The 18,261-nt window shown below is 35.7% G+C and overlaps 1 protein-coding gene across 1 annotated transcript; it reads right to left on the minus strand.

Annotated features, from left to right (window-relative positions):
- Positions 1 to 1,152: 1,152 nt before the first annotated feature.
- On the minus strand, positions 1,153 to 16,386 carry pik3c3 (phosphatidylinositol 3-kinase, catalytic subunit type 3). Its single transcript, XM_084403679.1, has 25 exons — positions 15,979 to 16,386; positions 13,329 to 13,517; positions 12,877 to 13,020; positions 11,581 to 11,710; positions 9,572 to 9,658; positions 9,336 to 9,431; positions 8,696 to 8,767; positions 7,920 to 8,024; positions 7,747 to 7,839; positions 7,092 to 7,277; positions 6,649 to 6,791; positions 6,365 to 6,443; positions 6,191 to 6,258; positions 5,965 to 6,070; positions 5,096 to 5,212; positions 4,877 to 5,008; positions 4,667 to 4,795; positions 4,412 to 4,481; positions 4,261 to 4,325; positions 3,763 to 3,847; positions 3,597 to 3,671; positions 3,348 to 3,516; positions 3,175 to 3,265; positions 2,951 to 3,076; positions 1,153 to 1,416 (listed from the first exon to the last, which is right to left on the minus strand). Exons 1-25 carry the CDS (start codon positions 16,041 to 16,043, stop codon positions 1,402 to 1,404), a joined length of 2,637 nt encoding a protein of 878 aa, XP_084259805.1. The 5' UTR covers positions 16,044 to 16,386; the 3' UTR covers positions 1,153 to 1,401.
- Positions 16,387 to 18,261: the final 1,875 nt, after the last annotated feature.

The following is an 18,261-nucleotide window of genomic DNA, read 5'->3' on the forward strand; positions in this document are numbered from 1 at the left end:
AAATATATATATATATAAATATATATATATATAAATATATATATATATAAATATATATATATATAAATATATATATATAAATATATATATATAAATATATATATATATAAATATATATATATATAAATATATAAATATATATATATATAAAAATATATATATAAATATATATATATATAAATATATATATAAATATATATATATATATATATATAAATATATATATATATATATATATATATATATATATATATATATAAATATATATATATATAAATAAATATATATATAAATAAATATATATATAAATAAATATATATATAAATAAATATATATATAAATATATATAAAAATATATATAAATATATATATATAAATAAATATATATAAATAAATATATATAAATATATATATATAAATATATATATATAAATATATATATATAAATATATATATAAATATATAAATATATATATATATATAAGCACAATAAACCTGCACTTACTTTCTAACCAAAATCATCACTTTATAGTAATGTTTTGGTTTGTGTTCATGTAGTATCTTCCTTCTTCAGTGGTATTGTTCATTAATTGAATGCATTTTGTGACTAAGTTTCATTCTTTTAATTACAAAAACAAAAGAACTGAAGACTTGCATTAATGTTGCTCAGTAGACTAAAGCTGGATGCAAGGTTTAATCCATATAACCCATGTAGTCTGACTCTAAAGAAAATGTAGATTGAGGTTTTAACTTTGTATAACTATAATCTCTTTCCAAGGCATTGCCCAATTTCTATACATAGGTTGTGCAATAAAGTTGTATGAAAATACTCCTCATAGGAAGGTGTGACTCACTAGCTGACTCGCACTGTAGGAAACACGCACAGGTTCTCATCCAGAGAAACCTTTAAAACCACCATATGCATCAGAACCACTCATTGTCATAGAAGGATGCCTCCAAACAGATAACAGTCCCTAATCAAGGGTTTCAAATACATATTTAACGGATGATACTTTTTTTTTTTCTTTTTTTCTTTTTTTTTACCATTGTAAAAAAAACAAAACAAATTAAACAGACTTCAGCTACTAATATAGACTCGAAATGTTTTATATGAGTGTTAAAGTGAATACTGACCAGTAAACACAAACGCTAAAGTTCGGAATCTTTATTTGGCTGTCTTTTTTTCTTTTTTTTTTTTTTACATATACAGTTAATTTTATATTTTATATACAAATATATTCAGTTTAGTCAAGACCTAGAGCATGAATGGTTCACGGTGAAAACGATGTCACTAGTGTGGCCTTGGCACGTCCTTTTCTCCCATCTATCATTCAGTTGTTGTTGCCGTCCATCTATCTGTTGCTCAATGATTATGTGAGAACCAGGCTCCATGACATCACCTCATCTGCGCCAATACTGTGGATTTTAAATATAAAACATTAGTAAAAGTCCAATATGTCAGCTATCCAAGGACCAATATTTGGCCATTTATCAGGATCTGTCAATAATCATAGCTGATTAACTGGAATACACTGCAAGATTCTTAAACTATGCACAGATTTTTAAACACTAAGCATCATAAATTGTTAAAGAGAAACAAATGGGCATCATACACAAAATGACTGAGGATCACCCACAAAGTTGTTCGGTTACACTTTATTTTGATTGTCCACTTTAGACCTTCTACTAACTCTAAGTAACTCGTGTCAACTAACTCTCATTAATTTGCAACTACATGTCAAGTAACTTAGAGTATTAGTAGACTGTTAGGTTAGGGTTAGTAGATTAAAGACTAGTTTTCCAAGGGGACGTTAGAGAAATTCATGTTTCACAGACGTACTTTGCGATTTTAATCATGTCCAAATCTGCCAATTCAGAATTTTTGTCACACAACCGCTGTAAAAATCCCAGGGCAAATTACCTACTATTACGGTCCTCTAATCCCATCCGAATGTCTGTGATCGCTGATGTTGTATTATCCAACGCTCCTCATGTGTTTTTTGACCTACCTGAGCTATCGTTTGTGTACCAATCTTTGACATACTGCAAAGGCTGCCCATTTTATTATCAGTGATAGGTAAGAGTAAGATACTTGTCTAGATTTCATAGATCACTTATTTATTATAAACAGCCACTGATATAAACTTGTGAAGTTTACTTAATGTTTTTTTTTATCATACCAACAAATAATAAATTAAAATACATATACGGTGACGCACGCACAGCACATGACCTTCTGTAACGGCCACGTCTAGAAAACACACACTCCCACCTCTGAAATGAACATGGAGATTTTAGTCCCGTCCGAATCGGTACATTAAATCACAGACGTTGAGTGATAAGAATTGTAACTCAAACGTCGTTTAGAAAACTAGTCCCGTCCGAACAGGGATTAAGTTGATGTACTTGCAAAGCTACTTATGGTTAGAAGAATGTCTTTGGGGGACAATCAAAATAAACTGTTGCCAATTGTTTTGAACACAACATACTCAGAAAGCCGAAATGTGTGCTTCATTGCTAAGAGAGGCATGACAAATGAAAACAATGTGCTCTAAAATCATCTCAGAATATCAAACGTTTGATACGTTCAGAATATCATCTTCTGGATGGAATCAAAGACTGAAGCTAAAAAAATGGTCTGGGCTACACTGTGATTTTGAGTGAAATCTTTCAACCCTCACTGCCCAAAATCTGCAGACTGGCCCTGAACTTTGGCAACTAGAGTTAATTCATTCAGACAGCAAATCAGGGAAAAAAATCTGTGCAAAGTTGTGTAGTGTTTTCCAGAATTTAGACAAAAAAAGTTGCTACCATCCATAGAAATGAGAACAGTAACAGAACAAGCTTGTTTTGAGTAACATCATAAATAGGCCTTGTCTTTTATAGTTTCCATGCTGAATTTGCAAAAGGGAAAAAAGTATTGCGTTAAAAAATGAGGAGACATACACACCTGTGCAAATTTGTGTATCTGTTCAACCACTGCAGCAAACAAAGCCCCTACACTCTCATCAATCAGACTCTGCATATAATGCACTGCCTCCTCGTCTGAGAGGTCCAATCGAAACTTGTCCTGAACCTGCAGTGGGCAGGCAAAGATTGAACAGGTTAAAATCTTATTGCTCATTTTATTCTCCCTCTGAAATTTAGGGGCCAAACATTTAGGACCACACAAACCTTTTTCACAGTTTTGTCAGGCTCCAGTGCAATGTCCGGAATGTTGGCATCCACCATCAGAGAGAACAAATTCAGAATGAGATTGGAGTACCTGCATATGAGAACCAAAACAACAAAAAAGGTTATGATTTCAAGTTAAACACTATATAGGAAGTAGGTCTTCTTTAACTCACCTGCGTAGGTGCAGGAAGGCGGTGTAGCACTGTTTTCTGAACTCCTGGTATTGTTCGCTCTGCATGCCCCCCATTCCTTCAACCATCTCCTTGCTCAGCTTCATAGGGGGTGGCAGGGGTTTAGGGTCCCGACCCAAAATATATCCAAAATCGATATGAAACAGCTTCCCTGCAAGCCAGAGATACAGATCAGCACGCTCAATCTGTTTGTTTTTTTCAGTGCATTAAGTCATTGAAAGCCGAGTTTACCAGTCTTCGTGAGAAGTAAATTGTCTAGATGTCGGTCTCCAACCCCTAGGATGTAGGTGATGACACAATAGCCCGCTGAAAAGTATATCATGATTTAGTACACGCAAATAATGATTTATAAAGAAGTAAATAATTAATAAAGCTAAATAAACGAACTGAAGCTCACCACAGCTTTTAACGTATGTGTCCATGACTTCAGAGCTGATGCCATATGGCCCCTTATCATTCGGAGCGTGCTTTCGGAAGAAACTCTGCATGGAGACATAATTAATCAAGAGAAATAAAAAAGATATGAGAGCTTTTCTTTAGTTATATTACAAAGAAACACAGAAGTATGCGTTTAATACATCCACTATTTGGTATGTGCCAAAGCACCTTGCACCTACAATTCTATTATACAAATGTAAGTAATAAAATATTACTTTTATTTTAAAATATTAAAATACGATAGTCTTTTTTTTTCCCTATTGTGATGTATATCCAAGTGAAATGGGTGTCCAATCCTATTCATGGTGGGCCTGGGCTCCAAACTGCACTAACGCACCTGCCTGGAGGTTTCAAGCGACCATGATGACCTTGATTAACTGGTTAGGGTTGGAACTGAACTTTGCAGGAAGGTGGCCCTCCAGAAGCAGGACTGCAGAACTGTATTGTATTGCATTACCTGAATGTTGCCTTCAGTCGCCAAAACCTCAGCCACAGGCACTGATTGCATAAACTGCATAAAACCTGCAGACAAATCATATGCATCCAGTGTGAAATGAAACTCCGGTAAGTACCGCATTGACTGGCTCAATAGGTGAAGCGGTACTGACCATGTTTGGTGCTGGTCGCCAGAACTTTGTATGGAGTCAACTTCAGGTCCAAATTCTCTTTCCTCAGCAACTGTTCAAGATTTAAAAAAGCTAACAATCAACAAAAAATTCTATCAAACTCAATTTTATTTTAGCAATAGCATTATATAAAACAACAGAAAATGTTTTTTTTTCTTTTTCTGTACAGAATGAATACTGATATGAACTATGTGTACTGTTGGAACTGTGTGAGGAGATATAATGAGCTCTTCGGACCTTATCCATGAGTGAAATAATCTGCAGGATGAGCTGGTCCTGTCTCAGGTCATCTCCATGTTTAAAGATGACTGGATATTGCCCCCCATCCTCTGTCTTAAAGATGAGCTTTGCTGGCATCAGAGCACTCTGAAAGAGACAAAAACTGCGGTCAGGGGTGGATGGATGCATGTGAGACTCAGTGTAATGGATATAAATGATGCACAATACCTTAAAGAGTGTTGCAGTCTCAGGTATGATGCCTTTGATGCGGATTTGGGGTTCCAGAGGGAGAGGGATGGGCTCGATCTCTGACAGATTCACCTTCTCGTTATCAGCCAACAGGCTCTGTAACCGCTCCGTCTGTCAGAGTCAGAGACAGAAAAAAAATTAACTGTAACAAAAAACTTTACAAAAGATTCCTCATGATCTACAGCAGATGTTACGTACCTTTTTCTTGCGGTTTCCGCTCTCTCTCTGAACAGCTTTCATGAGTTGCACTAGTCGGTCTACAAATGTCTGCTGGGAGGCCAGAAGGGAGCGCATCACTCTTACACTCTTATCACCCTGGAAATAGACATAAACATCACATATTATTTTCAATATCTTCTATTTCAACAATTCACATCTTTTTACTTTTATCAACCAAGCATATGTATAAGAGGCATGAATTTGCAATATAATCAGACAAAATCACTTTTTGTATGCACTTTGAAAGTACAGTCTTAACTAGATTGAATATCTCCTGATTGGTTGTGGTTGTGTAGACGAAAAAATTGCTTGATGCTGAAAACTTGAGCAGTGTTCAAAATTTGTGTTCAAAATTAGTTTTTTTTATTTTAGCAACTTTTATTTAGTAAGGATGCATTAAATTGATCGAAAGTGACAGAAAAGACATCTATAATGTTATAAAAGATATTTCAAACAAAGGGTGTTCTGTTCATCAATCAAAGAATCATGAAAAAAAGAATTTAACATTGATAATAATAAGAATATAGAATGTGATTTCTGAAGGATCATGTGACACTGAAGACTGAAGTAATGATGCTGAAAATTCAGCTTTGCCATTACAGGAATACATTACATAAAAAAAAAAAAAATGTAATTAAAGATATTAAAATATAATAATATATAAAAAAAGCGTAATACTATTTTACAATTTTACTGTATTTTTGATCAAATAATTACAGCCTTGGTGAGCATAAGTGACGTCTTTCAAAAACAATTGAAAGTCTTACTGACTCCAAACTTTTGAACAGTAGTGTATATTATCAAATTAAGTTTGTTGTCAGTCATGTGGGTTCAGAATGTGAAGGTACCTTGAGCAGAGCCTGACTGAACCGCCTCATTACATTGAGGTACATGTCATGGGTTTTTGGGTCTCTCTGCTGGGTGTCCTGATCCTCACACTCCACTATTACATACCTACAGTAGAAGACAATATCCAAAAAACATTTTATTTTAGTTTTAAATCTTACATTTGGAATCGGTGGGAATTGTTATAGTCATGCAAGAACTGCAAAACCCCTTAATTAATGAACTCACCAGTAAAGATAGTTTGCCAGAGTGGAGTTTTTGCAGGCACGTGATATAAGGAAAGTGCACAGATCTTGCTGTGGAACACAGGTCATACACACCGTTACATAATCTCCACATCCCCCTTTATCTAAAATAAACTGTTTTTTTTTTACATCTGCTAACTTTTTATTTTACACTTACCTCTAGATTTTCACCATCTGCTCCCTCTTTGCCTTTCTGTCCACTGGGTATCACAGGGATGGTTGATGCCATCTGGGAACTACAAAAAATATATCAGTGAGTGGAACCCTCACGTTTTTGTTTTTCAATTTTTAATTGTTTAGAATTCCAACAGTACATATATTCTGAGCATCTCTGGAAATCGTGCATGCAAAGATGTTGAAAGATGCAGTGATTCTATGAAAAGTAATGTGTGTGGGTTTCCCATTTCCCATAGATGCATGCTCTGTGAGGTTTCAGCTGACCTTTCCAGATCTCCTATTGTTGAGCTCTCTGCCAGAACCCCCTGACTGTCTCTCTTACTGGCAGGCTCCAAACCACCCTGGATATCAATGAAGTTCTCATATTTCAATGCCTGTACCAGCTGGAGCAAGTACATTAGCAGATCCTATAAGGAATTACAAAGAGAGATGAGGTGTGTGTATGGTGTGGTTATTGTATGCGTCACAATTCATTCTCTGAAGAGTCAGAAAAATAAGCAGAATTAAATGTTTATCCGCAGGAATCAGGTTCCTCTAATGCATGAATCTTTTAGTTGTCCCAAAAGATTCCCATTGGTAATGGTGTGCATGTTTAAGGATAGTTAATACTGTATTAGAAAGTATAAAATCATTTGACGCACAAAGACATATACTGACACATATACTCTAGATAGAAGACACAGAAACACATATACTGTAGACTTTACCTCATCGTCAGCCTGCTGCAGCCTCGCGACAGCGTAGCGTCTGACTGTGGGGTTGGTAAACTGAGAGGACAGCAGCTCCAGGGAATCCTCCACATCCATCGGCCGCCACTTTCCCAGCAGCTCCAGGGCCTGTTTGGCCTCCTGGGGCAGATCCCAGTTCACACACTTCAGGAACTTAGTCAAAGCCTAAAAACAGAGCCACAATTAGATCCTGCCTTGGACACAGAGTAAGACACCATCCTACTACCAATGGGGCAACACTAGTAAACATGAACATAATTTCAAATGTTTGGGGTCGGTAAGATTTATTTATTATTATTTATTTATTTATTTAGTCTCTTATGGTCACCAAGGCTGCATTTATTTGATTTTTTTTTTAAAAAGTTATATTGTGAAACAACTGTTTTCTATTTTAGATATTTTAAAATGTAATTTATTCCTGTGATGGCAAAATATTTTTTTCAGGATTCTTTGATAACTAGAAAGTTAAAAAGAAAAGCATATATTTGAAATAGAAATTTTTGTAACTTTATACACGTCTTTACTGTCACTTTTGATCAATTTAATGCATCTTTGCTGAATAAAAGCCTTCATTTCTTTCTTACTGACCCAAAAACTTTTAAATGGTTAGTGTCCAGTACATGTGCTCACTCACCTTTTCTTGTGTGGTGAGGTAGTATCTAAACTTCCACACAAGATCCTGTTCCTCAGAGCTTAGCTGTTTAGTGGGTGGGTAGCTCACTATGATCTATGACAGATAAATATATACATATTAAAAACACATCTGCAGAGATGTCTTGTGGACTTCTTTTTCTCTTCATCACTAACATTGAGTTGATCACGTGTGGCTGCATTAGGTTTGAGATCGTGGTCAGACGGTCCGCTGCGCAAACTACGGGCCAGTTTATGATGCTTACTCTCCACAAGGTTCTCCTGCAACAGAACACCAGCACCAGTAAGTACCAACTTTGCCATTTTACATGAAAAGTATTTTTTACATTATCAAGTGTCAAAATATACACCACCATTTGTGTGTAAAGCCCGGTTTACACCTGGTATTTAGATCACAAGTGGACGACGCTAAATACAGGTGTAAATGGGGTCTAAAACGTTTTGAGCTTGTCCACTTTCGACCGATCCCAGAGGTAGTCAAAACTCATTTGACTAGTTTGCTTTTGTAGTGCAAATGCTCCTATGATCGAAAAGCCACAAAAGACCGCCTTCTCTCCGCCTACTGACCTAATGCATAAACATTATGGGAAGTGTGCTATCCAGAAAGGATTTTAAATTTTGACGGCTGAAGACCCAAGTTTGGTTTGAAGATGAAAAGTTTGCCAAGCACGATGTTCTCTCACCATTCATAATCTCCAACACGCACTCACCCTCCCCTTGAAGAAATCAGGACAGAAGTAATTTAAGGTGGACAAAAGAGATTAAAACACCAGGTGTAAACGGGAATGTGTCTTCCTCGTCTACTTGTGATACGATCGACCAAAACGCCTCTTAATACCAGGTGTAAACAGGGCCTAAGACAGACATTTATCACAGATTCTCAAACCAATAAACCCAAGTTAACTGACTTTTTTGTTTTTATTTCCACTCACCATGCACATCTGAGGGTCTGGGACTTTCACAATATCTGAACTGGTTGGCAAAGGGGAGGAATCATCAGCATCCTGAAAAGAGAGTCACTTAAATTTACCTGGTCTTTTAACTACACTCCTTTTAACATTTTTGATCAATCACTGATTTAAAGTCAAAATAAAAAGGCACTCACAACCCATTTTACTTCAAAAAAGTAAAAATGTATTTTTCTAAAACTGTAAGTTGGGGCTTGTTTTTACCCATCTAAAAATTATACAATTTCTGACTGCTAATTTGCAGTTAAAATTGTGTGGGACTGCTTCCCTCCTAAAAATGCTTTTTCACACGAATAACCATCAAGTTCAAGTTCACCCTCAAAAAGCTATTCTTTTCAAACGAAATGTTAATACATGTTACATTAACCACATTAAATAACTCTATTAGCAATTGGCAAGATTTTAGAAAAACTGCTTTCCCAACAACAAGCATATGCTAAAAATGTTAGTTAACATTAATATTACAACCTAGTCAACTAAAAATTTAGAAGTGAAGCAGAGCTGATACATTTAGATGAATCATGCATTAACAGGGAAAGTAAACAGGGTTATTTTGAATCAATTTTCACTTTGTAGCAAAAGATGTAGTTAAAAGTGGATATACCTTTTCGTAATAGACAATGCTGTATTCTCGTTCACCACTTTTGACACGGGGGAATTCCACCATAAGATACATGAAATTAGAGCTACGTTTCTCACTCTGTAGAGAGAGAAAAAAAAAAAACTTTATGAATCATCTTAATTTGGCATACTTGTGGTTTTTAGTTTGGGCTCTACAAAGAGGTTACAAAAATTATAGTGATGTCGTATCATGAAACCGTTTACCCCAAACCCACTCACCTCATTGATCATCTCAATCTCTCTGAAGGTCAAGCGATCCAGCCAGTCTACTTTAACCATGTGACCCTGACGATGAGCTTTTGTTAGCTGGGAGAGACAGAGAGAGAGAGAGAAAGGCAAAGAAAGAGAGAGGAAAACTTAAAGAAAAAGAACCAGAAATGAAGACCAGTAACACTAATACCTTGTGCGGACAATCCTCTAGCCAATCATATGACAGTGGCGTGTCAGCCAGCAAGAGCCTCAAACACAAAAACGCCCATTAGCAAGTAAGGACATTCAGTGGTTGCCAGAACAAAGTAGTAGCACACTAAGATGACTCAGCCCTTTCTAAACAACCAGTTAGTAATAGTTAGTACAATAACACATCTCATCTAAAGGCCACCAAGAGTCTAAGAGGACTTTGTTTAACCAGGCATACTTGTGTTTTAGTGGCTAAACATAACATCCATAACATTTCAAGGAATGTTCCCAGTTCCAAACAAGTTAAGCTTTGTCAACGGCATCCACGACAAATCATTCTGACTTAGATGAATTATCCAGCACAACAATCTTTTTATTTAATCTGTAGATTCCTCCGTTTGATGTAGAACTGTTTTTCTGTAGATGAACGTCTGGTTATACATTACAGACACGATTGTTGTGAACAGAGGTTTAGGCAAGCTTACCAGCTTTTACATGGCCATAACATGAGTTGAAACATTTAGTTGAAAGATGTTGTTAAAAGGGCTCAAGTTTTATCTGACCTGCCATATTTTTAAAAATTCATTTATAGTAGAATTTAGAGCTGCACGATTCTGATTTGAGAATACATTTTTTTGTTTCTGAATAGACCACTAAACAAAATAACATGCAATTTACTAGAGGTTCTGATAAAATGTTAAATGCTGCAAATTATAAATAAATGTTAAAATATTTAAGTAATTTAAGTAAAAAATAGGTTTGTTTGAATGAATAAATGATTGATTCAATGACTCTCTCATAAAGACTCAACATTTTTGAATGTCAACATTCAATGACAAATAAAAATTTTTACAGTCAATTGTCGCCACCTACTGGTGTAATGATGTAATTGATGCAATCTTTATTTTGATCACTACTGTAGACATCAGTGTTTATATCTTTTATGATAATTAGAATTACTGTAACACAGAAATAAAGATACTGTGTGGTTGAAAAGACTGTTTGTGAAGCCGTTTCATATCTATACATGACAACTGGTCTCTCTGGGGCAGTGGCAGCAACAACGCAGATTTGGATGTTCGCTGTGATCGTACTTGTCAAAGGTTTAATAGACATAGCCGAATCCTTGTCATTAAGAAATACGATTGCATTGGTGTTTTAATCGGTATCGCGATCTTTTAACGATTAATCGGGCAGCTCTAATTTATAGTGTCATAAAAAGCGTTTCTCAATTCCCCTGAACACTTGGTGTGCTTTATAAAACTTTACTGCTGCACATGAATTCTCAAAAACAAAAATGAATATAAAATGTTAAATAAAAGAAAATTGGTGAGGGCAAGCAATGTCCAAAATGTCAGTGCTTGAAAGTCCAAAACACACAGAGAATTATATACTTATCCTATTTGTGAAAATGTGGGTCAAATTAAACAAGCTAAGTATGGAACCCATCCTATATCTTGCCCAAAAATATGAGACAAGCACACACTCATACACACACATACACACACACACATTCAGCATTCCTGTCCCGTTTTCTCTCATACTCACGTCACTAAGTATCTCCAGGTCTGGGCCCTGGAACAGAGGGCAGTTAAAACATGTCCTTTTAAAGAACACACACACACTCACAATCACACTCCCAAACATTCTCAATTCTCATTCTTTCCACAAATTGGGTAATCTATAAACACAAACAGCACATCCATCTATCCCACCCTGCCACCCACTTTTCATTTAACATATCCCTCATGTGCAGTAACTGTCCACAGGCATATTTCTCGCCTTTCTGTCTCAGTTGGGCTTCTCCACTCCCCAATCCCTCAACTGACCTTGGCTAGGCGGCCCATCTGGTCCTCTGACAGAGTGCTGCTGGTCCTTCCTGGTGTACTAGTGGGCTCACTGCCATCACCCTCCACACCCGGCCACACCTTCAGATCATGCATGCCCTGCCGGAACATTCTGGTAGACAGAGGGAGAGAAGAAGAGGGATGAAGAAGGATAAGGGATTCCCCTTATTAGATGTAAAAGAGGGGTGGTTCCAAACTTTTGTGGAAAAATGTCACACAAAAAAAAAAAATTCAAGTTTGTCTCTCTAACAATCTCTTCCATAATTGATAAATAACACCTCACTGATTATATTAACATGCACAGATTTGTATTAATTCTAATTAATTTGATATAATCACAGATTCTGAATATGCTGGTAATATGTCATTTAAATTCTGTATTACAATGAAATTATCAAGCGAGTGAAGATATTAATTATATGTATTCTGAACAAAATTTCTGTGCATACAACGAGAAGAATTTGGTGTCAGTGCTACCATAATTGCAAGAGTCCTGTTTCTCGTTAGAGTCCTGTGAAAAGTGACCGAGTCAGCTACCTAAAGAATTTAGCCAAATCAGCATGGCCTCCTAGTGCATAATTGGTAAATTTCCAAGAAAGCCTTCTTTTCAAGAATTAGAAGCAGGATGCCTCAACTGTTCAACTGTCCTTCAAAAACTAGACATATCTAGAAGAGAGTATGTAGCAAAGATTGGTGGGCCAGAATTGCACTGCATTTCATATGCACTGAATCGTTCAAATGTTTTTTTTTTTATGTTTTTGAAAGAATTGCCCACCAAGACAATTATTTGCTCAAAAATAAAGTTTTTTTTTATATATATATTTTAAAATGTACTTTATTCCTGTGCTAGCAAAGCTGAGTTTTCAGCAGCCATGTGGAAAGTTTTTGTGGAAACCATGATTTTTTTCCTTTTTTTATTTTTTATTCTTTGATGACTAGAAAGTTCAAAAGAACAGCATTTATTTGATATTTGAAAATTATAATCCTATTAACTGTCACTTTTGATCAATTTAATGTAGCCTTGCTGAATAAAAAAAAAAATCATATTGACCCCAAACGTTTGAACAGTGAGAAATATTTGAAACTGATTGTGAAAGACAGTAGACAGATTTAAAGGTTTTCAAAACAATTATTCTTATATTCAACAGACTATTTAAGTCTCTTTTAACCATAGATACATTTCATTCAAATACAGCTCAATCACATGACATTGTCAGTTGTTTACATGAAAGCTAATGAGGTACACACATAATTTCTGATGAAACAGTAGACCTTTACCCATATTTCCCAAACAGGGTGACTGTAGTGCCCCCAACAGGTGTGGCACGGCCGGGTCCATACACATCCCAAACAGTTAGTGTCACCTGGGCACTCTGAGGCAGGTCAGGGTACTTCACTGGCAATCTAAGCCACTCGTTCCAGCTGCGAAGAAGAAAAGACCAGGATACTAATGTGACAAAACACATGACTGAGTACAGTCAACAAACGAAATCTGAAGGTATTAATGTTTGTTTTTTTCTAAATTAAGAAAATTAATTATACTTGTCATGTATCTGTGTAAATATGTGAGAGGATGATAAAGGTACCAAAATATATAGGCTATATATCTCTGCGACAGATCTCTGGCATATTTTGTTTGGTTTCCTACTCTGACTCATTACTGGGTCACACTTGCATAAAGTGAGCCACAGTGTGAGATACGGAGATTAACCGTTGTTAAATGTACTCACTTCCAGCGAGTGCTGAAGGCCTTGTAAGACGTCCGTACTGGCAGAGCGAGTGGCTTGCCCTCAGCAAACACCTGACAGGTGACGTATAGGTCGGAGCAGCTCTCCTGATAGAGTCCTGAGAATCGCAGCATGGGGTCCTCGAGCAGAGATTTATAGCTCTTCTGCTCTCTCTTGCCCTCTAGACTGCCTCTGCAAAAGCAAACACAAACAAAAGGCTATTTTTTCTCAGTCAGCACAATGTCAAGATATTTGGGGTCTAAATTTCAGCTATTTGACCAATGATTTCCATGACTTTTCCACCGCACATTATATTCACACTGACGCTAGTTGTTAGTACTGTCATATGTGGAACAAAAAACTATATATATACACGATATTCTGCAGGATGTTAAGGCCTCAAGTCTTCATTCATTTTCATTGCATCATTTTTCCACTTAATGAAAGTAAATGGTGAATATAGCTCATAAAGGTAAAATGATCAGAGAATTTTAACTGTAAACACTTTATTTATTATACTTTGGAGATATGTTAACACTAATTACACACTAAGATTTTTTTTATGTTTTTGAAAGTTTCTTATGCTCACCAAGGATGCATTTTTTTTTCAAATAAAAAATACAGTAAAAACAGCAATATTGTGAAATATTATTACAATTTAAAATGAATGTTTAAAATGTTTTCTATTTTAATTGAAAATAAATTTATATTTTTTAATGTAATTTATTCCTGTGACGATGAAGCTGAATTTTCGAAATCATTCTAATATGCTGATTTGGTGCTCAAGAGAAATTTCAATCACTGTTGATTTTTTTTTTTATGCATAAAGGGATAGTTCACCCAAAAATGACAATTCTGTCATTAATTACTCACCTTCATGTCATTCCAAATCCATAAGACATTTGTTCATCTTCGGAAAACAAATGAAGATCTTTTTAATGAAATCTTGAGAGCTTCCAGTCCCTCCATTGACAGCTATGCAACTACCACTTTTAAGCTCGAGAAAGGTATTAAAGACATCATTTAAGTAATCCATGTGACTCCAGTGATTTAACTTCTAAGTGCTTTGTGCAACAAAAAACATACTTTACCACTTTATTTAGAAAATAATACGCATGTCTGTTGTGCTGTGTTGTGTTGACGCGAGATGCCGTGAGTGCGCGTTTGAGATTAATATTTTGAAGAAAAAAAGAAGTGGAAAATTATGTTATTTGTGCAAACAAAGCACTCGTGTAGCTCCATAAAATTGAGGTTAAATCACTGGAGTCACATGGATTACTTTACTGACGTCTTTACTACTTTCCCGGGCTAGAAAGTGGTAGTTGCATAGTCAATGGAGAGAAAGACTGCTTACATGAGGGTGAGTAATTAATGACAGAATTTTCACTTTGGGTGAACTAACCCTTTAATATTTTTGAGGAAACTATCATTCTTTTTTTCAGGATTTTTTTTTTTGTAACAATGTTAAGTCTTTACTATTATTTCTGATAAATTGAATGTGTTCTTGCTTAATAAAAGTATTAATCTGTTTCAATTTTGTTGATGTGTCCGATACTCCAAGCGCTAGTGCAACGCTTGTGCATGCAACATGCACTTTTTAAAAATATTTTAATACTTAGACATTAGTTAGACGTTCCTTAAACGTCTTTTTTTCCTTCCTATTTAATTCCTATTTCACACTTACATGGACAGGTCATCCAAAAATGAAACATTTGTCATCATTTACTCAAGGTTTTTCCAAACCTGTATGAGTTAATATCTTCTGTTGAACACAATAGAAGATATTTTAAAGAATGTTGGTCACCAGAAAGTTGACGGCACCTATTAACTTTTTTTTACTATGGAAGTCAATGGCTACCGTCAACTGTTTGATTACCAACATTCTTTAAAATATCTTCTTTTGTGTTCAACAGAAGAAATTAACTCATAAAGGTTTGGAACTTTGCAATCATTTTTGGGTGAACTATCCCTTTAAATTATGAAGGTCAGCCCTGTCAAAATCACCCCGTTGTTTCAAGTGCTTCACATGGTGACAGCTCTTCTTCATGCAGTTTGGCTTCACAGTCTTATGATGAGGTCTTGCGTAAAAGTTTGCTCACTAGCACCCTGGGATTTTTCTGTCCTCCTAACGTAATTATGCGTGCGTGTGCAGCCGGACGAAAACTAGGGGTCAGAAGAATCATTTATGATCCACACGCGGACAGAGACTCGTTAAGATCGAGGGCAAAAGGAGAATGATGTCAATAGACAGATGACAGCCCTAAAACACAACAGCTCTCGCTGGACTCGTGTTAACACTTTGTTCTTCTGACTCATAGTGTTGCCATGCTAGCTTTGGTAAACATCACAAAAACAACGATTTGATATAACGGAGGGAAGAGTCTTCCTTCCTAACGTTACATTTAAATATATATTTAAATAATATAAATGCACTATAGTATGTCCTCTACATAGGGAGATTTGCTGCTTTGACGAAGTAGACAATATTTTTAAAACAATATTAATAAATTACATCGAATAGATATACCACATCTACCAATAATACGAGCGACGTTTCTATGAGCAGAGAGCCGTTACTCGATCTCTGTTGACATTCTGCTGGTTTGACAGTTCTGCAATCAAGACAATGACTAAGGTCCAGAAACATACTCACATTTTCAGTTGGACGTTTATGTCCAAATCGCAACTATACACATAGTTAAACTTGTCTGTGTCCATCTTCGGTGCTCGACGAAGTGTTATGCAAAACTGTAGTGAATAAAACGAAACGCATATAAAAGAGAAATGCAGATTTGTCAGGCGATGGGCCTATAGCAAAGACCCTGCACTGGATCTGCAGGAGTTTTTGCTTTTCGTAACAGTTTATACTCTTGATATAACTTCGCCTGAATAATGACAACCAATATGGCCGGTCAAAAATACTAGCAGTCTTAATTTAAGACAGTAATAAAGTTATAATGAACATCTGACAGGGCTTCATCGCGTCCGCTTTTAGAAAGGAAAACATTAGAATCAGGCGTAAATAATCGATGTCAAGTTATTCGATCGCCGCAGCGGCTTGTTTGGACTGAGCGGATCAGAAATGGCTTATTTGGTCTGGTGAATGTTTGTGACTTCCTGTTTGGTTTAAGAACGGATAGTAAAAGAGGACAATTTTAGTAAGGCGTTTAAAAGTCCTCTTGAATTGCATATTAGTTGTACAATGAGAATAGTTATTAGCATTGGTAATTCTGAACTTAAAGTGGATTAAGGCAAGACATTGAAGATCATAGAAATCTCTTTTTTTTTATATAAAACTCTTTTGATTTAGTTTCATTTGTTTGAATATGTTTAATTAATTGAATTATGTACTGCATTTAATGAATCCCATTAAAGAGGATACATTCATTATGTCATGTAATTTTGTAGATGCTGTTTAGAATCTATTTAAATGGCAAACTATTGTGGTTTATTATCTAAGGATAATAAGGGTCTCAGATAACTGGACACAAGTTCCTCCTCTTAGTAGATGACTGGTTTCTGTTGCCAAAAACTGTGAGAAAGAACTAGTGAATAATGCTTATTTCTGTAGTCAAGTTCTGGGAAAGTCTATATAGGGAGTCAAATAAAATGTTTACAATTAAAAATTATTTACATGCATAAGGTATCATATTTTGGGATATTGATGAAGATCAAGGAGGATGAAGATGAACCAGAAGCATACATTTATGGTAAAAGGAAGTATGAGGCCTTATGATAATCTGTTCGTTTGTTTATACAATCAATTCTGAAAGTCTTTGTTCTATGACAAATTAATATGCATGACAAGAACTATATGAACTGTGTATCTGATCAATAAACTTTCAAGGAGGTGTGAAGCATACCACTGTGTGCATGTCTCATTCTTCCCGCGTGTGCCCGCATGGATCTGAAGAAGAAGACGGAACAACAGAGCAAAGTTTGTTGGAAGATATTAAATAATGAATACATTTTCTTACTAAATATATTAAGAGTTTGCCAATACGAGAAATTGTTTATAACACTCAATTCACTGTATGATTAACAAGCTCGGATCTGCTGTGAAACCAGCTGGTTATGGCCTTTGTCAGCCATTCTGCACAGCAGGTGGACAAGTCATTTGCAATTGCTATCTGTCTTTTGGGTGCATGAACATAATGCTCTCCAAGTATGTTCTCCAATGCAATGAACATTTTATTGGTTTGTTTGTGTATATAGGCACCAAATTAGGTTGTACTTCCTAAAAATTTCATCTCTCTTCACATAAAGAGTTTCTTGCCATCATTTGCAAGGGCAGAAAAAGAACCAAGCCAATAAAATGATTGAAAAAACAAGCTGTTCTTGCTTTTAATTTACATTCGTTGGCAGCTTGGCATCCGATCATCTAAATCTTAGTGCAACCTTGGGTCCCCCTGCACATTAGTGTGTGGTTATGTAATAAATGGTGATGACTCAGACTGCACAACAGAACAGGACCGCAGTCCATTACATCCTCCGCTCGGGACTCAAGAGCTGTTAAAGAGGATAAGGCTCATTGCCACCCCTCATGTGTTCCGAACACTCACAGAGGGGGCTCTGCTTCCTTGCTCCCAAGTTTAAGGCCACATTCCTTTGAGCTGAAGCCAAAGGGCAGATGCACTCTTGGGATGGTGAAGGTTTCCACTGGCTAACAGGTCTGAAGTTTTGTTTTCAGGAATTGCTTATGACCAATCAATAATTGCTCATATGATGGATTTATTATTTGTAGGTGTGATCAATCTGAATTATGTGCAATGCATCTTTGCATTTATTTTTATCTTTAATAAAATGGGTTGTCAGATTTAATTCATTGTAAACTAAACTAAAATGCTTCTGTAGGATCAAAAGATTGATTCAAATTAAAGACTGAACTGAACAAAAAAGCTTTATATGAGGTTAAATTGAACACATTTGTATTATG

The sequence above is a fragment of the Rutilus rutilus genome (assembly GCF_951802725.1).
Source record: "Rutilus rutilus genome assembly, chromosome: 3".
NCBI lineage: Eukaryota > Metazoa > Chordata > Actinopteri > Cypriniformes > Leuciscidae > Rutilus > Rutilus rutilus.

Bases quoted from the DNA above. Each gene is read 5' to 3' on its own strand.
- pik3c3 (XM_084403679.1), bottom strand. From the start codon at position 16,043: ATGGACACAGACAAGTTTAACTATGTGTATAGTTGCGATTTGGACATA. The intron at 9,432-9,571 runs GTGAGTGGGTTT...CTCTCTCTACAG, and splicing joins AGATTGAGATGATCAATGAG to AGTGAGAAACGTAGCTCTAA. The intron at 4,796-4,876 runs GTATTGTGCATC...TGTCTCTTTCAG, and splicing joins AGACTGCAACACTCTTTAAG to AGTGCTCTGATGCCAGCAAA.